Source organism: Dipteris shenzhenensis, chromosome 13 (genome assembly GCF_047967505.1).
Source record: "Dipteris shenzhenensis isolate YYH24624 ecotype China chromosome 13, Dip_SZ_1.0, whole genome shotgun sequence".
NCBI lineage: Eukaryota > Viridiplantae > Streptophyta > Polypodiopsida > Gleicheniales > Dipteridaceae > Dipteris > Dipteris shenzhenensis.
The window spans coordinates 42099377-42103798 of record NC_141608.1 but is presented as its reverse complement, the minus strand read 5'-3'; the positions used below and the strand labels follow the sequence as shown (position 1 = coordinate 42103798).

At 42.7% G+C, this 4422-nt stretch overlaps 1 protein-coding gene across 1 annotated transcript; it reads right to left on the bottom strand.

The window, feature by feature from the left end:
- Window positions 1-981: 981 nt before the first annotated feature.
- LOC147895421 (pentatricopeptide repeat-containing protein At3g12770-like) lies at window positions 982-3676 on the bottom strand. Its single transcript, XM_087383905.1, has 2 exons — window positions 2720-3676; window positions 982-2479 (listed from the first exon to the last, which is right to left on the bottom strand). Exons 1-2 carry the CDS (start codon window positions 3126-3128, stop codon window positions 990-992), a joined length of 1899 nt encoding a protein of 632 aa, XP_087240031.1. The 5' UTR covers window positions 3129-3676; the 3' UTR covers window positions 982-989.
- Between the last annotated feature and the right edge of the window lie 746 nt (window positions 3677-4422).

The window sequence follows — 4422 nt, the reverse complement described above, 5'->3', positions numbered from 1 at the left end:
CCATAAGTACCCCCACCCCCATCGATTTTTTTTCCCATACCCTCATAGAACATACTAGCTGCATTAACAATAACCATAAATACCCCCATGCTTACAAACCACATGCACCCCACACCTTTAAGGTCTGGATGCAGACTGTTTACGTTAAAATTACTTCATTTTGCATGTATTGTGCTCCTTGTCATAGGGTCCTTCATTGCTTCTTCAAGCAGTGCTTACTTTGTAATGAATTTGAATGCTCTATTCTGTGTTTCTGGTTGACATCAGCATACTGCTCACCCTTCCTGCCACGCTGGATGTGCTTGGTTTGATCTCTGCATAGACATCATGTTGACTGAACCTCAGCCAATGACAGATACCTTGCAAGATCAAACAGCAGTATTTGAAAAGAAACACAACTAGGGCTGATGAGAATGGTCCCAGTTATGCTCAAGAAGCTCAAAATGAGAAGTTGGTTCATCAGCAGGACACCTAAACTTCTCAAAAAGACCAAACCCTGCTTATTGTTGGGATTCCTCTTGATCCTAAAATGAGTCTATCAAAAACTTCGGACTAGTTATGCTCAAGAAGCTCAAAATTAGGAGTTGATTCATCAGCAGGACACCTAAATTTCTCAAAAGGACAAAACCCTGCTTATTGTTGGTATTCCTCTTAATCCTAAAATGCATGACATCTTTCGTGTTAGTCTATCAAAAACTTCTTCGTCACCAAAGAAAGAAAGCATACTAGCTTAGAGTCCACTAAAGATTTCTAAAAAGGTCATATGTAGATAAGCTAAATGGATCGTGCTTTGTAAATTCTTAGTAAAAACTATTTTCCACTGCCACCACAAAGAGTTCCCCTCATTATAACACAGAAGCCATGGTGCATTTAAGCAGTTAATACAACTCTTGTAGGCGTGCTAGTAGGGAGCACTTGTAATGTCTATGTCACATAAAACCCTGTGTCTTGGTAGGTTATTTTAAATACTTGCTACTTCAGAGTAAAATTCACCAAAAATCACCACAAGAACAAAGGCCATCTTTGAACTCATGAAAGCGACTAACATCCCTCACAACAATTTCCCGTCCAACAATCTTAGACATAAATTTGGTGGCATTGTGGCAATCATTACACATCCAAATGTTCTTAATCACTCGAATCGATGTCCTTGCAGCCGTATTAATAAGTCCAAAGGCAATAGCCAGCTTCTCACTGTGGCAACAAGCCAAAAAATTATTATATTCAGGTTCAAAATCATGCTGGACAGAGCTTTTTTCTGGAGTATACCCTGCCTCAATCATCTGCCCAGAGAGTCTCTGCAACTCTGCATGAATTTCTTCAGTTTGAGAATGTAACCTGTCATCTGCCCAAAATACATGAATATCTCCTTTCACCTCAATGTAGCTGCACCCTAGCTCTTCTTTGAATCCTTTGTCTTTCATCATTTTTATCATTTTTTCCTTGTCCTTCCTTCTCCCATCTGTGAAATCCATGCTCGATAGCACTGCAAGTCTTGCAGTTTTCTGTGGTCTTAAGTTCAGGGCGGTATCTGCTGTACGCTCTGCTACCTCCATGTCCCCATAGATTCTACATGAGCCCAGTAAGGCCATCCACACAACAGCATTAGGTTTGATGGGCATTCTCTGAATAAAATCCTTTGCCTCATCCAACCGCCCCGAACGACTAAGAAGATCAACAATGCAGGCATAATGATCTACTTTTAGTACTACACCATAATCTCTAGCAGAGTCAAAAAAATAAAGCCCGTCATCCACAAGCCCTCCATGACTGCATGCAGACAAAACCTCAACCAGGGTTATCTGGTTTAGCTTCACATCTTCCCGTTGCATTTGCTCAACAAGTTGCATCGCCTCTACACCATGCCCATGGTGTGCATACCCTCCAATCATTGCAGTATATGCAACCACGTTCCTCTTTGGCATTTTATCCAGCACTTGGCGTGCATCTTGTATACTCCCACACTTGGCATACATGTCAACAAGAGCACTCTGCAGATAGATATCAGGCTCAATGTTGGCATCAATAATGCGGCTGTGAATGTTTCTACCTTGTTCCAGGACTGCTAGGCTGGCACATGCATTGAGCACGCTGGCAAAAGTAGCCTGGTTAGGCTCCACATTTGCCTTCTGCATCTGCTTAAACAACTGCAAAGCTTCATGACCAAGCCCATGCTGAGTATAACCTGATATCATTGCAGTCCATGAGATCACGTTTGGGTTATCTAGATTGTCAAAAACTTCTCGTGCCTCCTCTATGCTGCCCAATTTTGCATACATATCAACAAGTGTGTTTCCAATAAAGACGTTTGACTCAATTTCACCCTCGAGAATGCGAACATGGATCTGCTTCAGAATATCCAGGCTAACAGAAGCCTTGAGAAGGCTTACAAAAGTAAACTGGTCTGGTTTCAAGCCCTCCCATTCCATCTGCTCAAAAAGTTTTAAGCCTTCCTTGTTATGCCCATGTCGTGTGTATCCTGCAATCATAGAGTTCCATAAGACCACATCGCGCTCATGCATCTCATTGAAAACTTGGCGTGCATCTTTTATGCGCCCACATTTTATATACATGTTAATAAGTGTACTGCCAAGGAAAAGATTCGGCTCAATTCCTTTCGTTTTTACGAGGGCATGAAACTTCTTGCCCTGTTCTATGTCGGTAAGAATAGAGCATGCATTGAGAATACTTGCAAATGTGAAGTCATTTGGCATCACACCTTCAAGTTCCATCTGCTGGAAAAGCCTAATAGCCTCCTTTGCCTCCCCATGTTTTGCATAAGCATTTATCATCGTGGTCCACGACACCACGTTTCTTTTTGGCATTTCATCAAACGCTCGACGAGCAAAATTCAAACCTCCACACTGCACATACATGTCAACAAGAATGTTCCCCAAAAAACCAGTTGGCCTGACTCCAATGCTGGCCATGTAGGCATGAATCTGCTTGCCCATTCCCACATCTTTCAGGGTGGCACATGCCTTGATAAGGGTCACAAAGGTGATATCGTCTGGTTTAATGTCTTTCTTATCCATCTGAGACAAAACTTCGAAAGCCTCCTGAATATGCCCCTGTTTGGCATATCTTTCAATCCTTAAAAACCATGAACCTACATTCTGTTTTGACATTATTCCACAAGATTGAGCTGCATAATTTCTACTCTAGCTTTAGGCAAATGTCCACACCAGATTTTTGATGCCCGATGTAATTATGCAAAATCCTGTACTGTAAAAAAAACGAACAAGAAGAAATAGCAGCAGCCACAGCCGCAGCAATAGCAGCAGAAGCTAATGATGACGACATGTGTATCATACCACAGGCGGTTGAAGCAACAGATTCGCAAGCTAACGGCCTGGTGACCTCCACCAAGTTCTGTGGAATTTGCTTCTGATGGATTGCATTTTAAGCATGTTGCAAGTTTGTGGGCTGATACATGAGCTCTCCAAGATAGGTTTTTTATGCTTGTGGGAGAGCTGCAAGATGGGTTTTTGACGCGGTGCGCAATGCGATGTGGGGAGCAAGTAAGCGCATTGTTCCTTGATGATATTTGGAGCCGGCTACACTGCACAATCAGGGGCTTAGGCTTTAGAGAACACGCATTAGGGTAGATGATTAGGGAATGCTTGCGTGTTTTGCTGTGATTTGAGAGACTTTTTTTAGACCACGCCCCTCTCCATGGAAGAGGAAATTCCGAGGATGGGCGCTAGGTGTCGTCACCCGCGGTCATCAAGAAACTAATTTGTGTGTGATTTGTGTAGCTATTGGAGAAGATGGAGTGGGTGGGCCAATCAGCAGTTGGAGGAGTTGGCCATGGAGTGGGCGGCCTTCAAGGGCCGGACACAACTCTTTTGTGTCATTGTCCGGGCCGTCCCTACCCAACAAGCCTTTCACACCACCTTTTGGAGGATGGACGGCAAGTGGTGTGAACCGAGTCTTAGGGCCATCCAACATTGTGTCACAAAATGGCAAGGGAAATGGATTGGTAATTGTAGCCACATTCAGTTTACTATAATCCATGCAAATGCGTAACTTTTTGTTCTTCTTTGGAACAATCAAAATGGGTGAAAACCGTGTAACTTTCTCAACTGGGTATATGAACCTAGCCTTAAGCACTTTATCAATTTCTTGTTTTACTTGCTTAGCAAAATTGGGGTTCATCTGGCACCTCTGCTGCAACATGCCTTCAAAGATATCTTTGAATTTTGTGAGCAATTGAATCAAGTCCTCCCGAAACTATCCTTTGTGTGGACACTTACTTTACTATATGTAACTTTTTGAGGTAGTCTTCCTTGACCCTCGAGGTCCTATAAATTTGCTCCTCATCAGCATTTTTAGCTTTTTGAATCACACCTTTCTTTTGGATTAGAGTTCGACTCTGAATGTAGCACGTGAATTTCGGACTACAATTGGTTCAGATTGGAT

Bases quoted from the DNA above. Each gene is read 5' to 3' on its own strand.
- LOC147895421 (XM_087383905.1), bottom strand. From the start codon at position 3,128: ATGTCAAAACAGAATGTAGGTTCATGGTTTTTAAGGATTGAAAGATAT. The intron at 2,480-2,719 runs GTGTGATGCCAA...CTATGATTGCAG, and splicing joins CCAGCAGATGGAACTTGAAG to GATACACACGACATGGGCAT.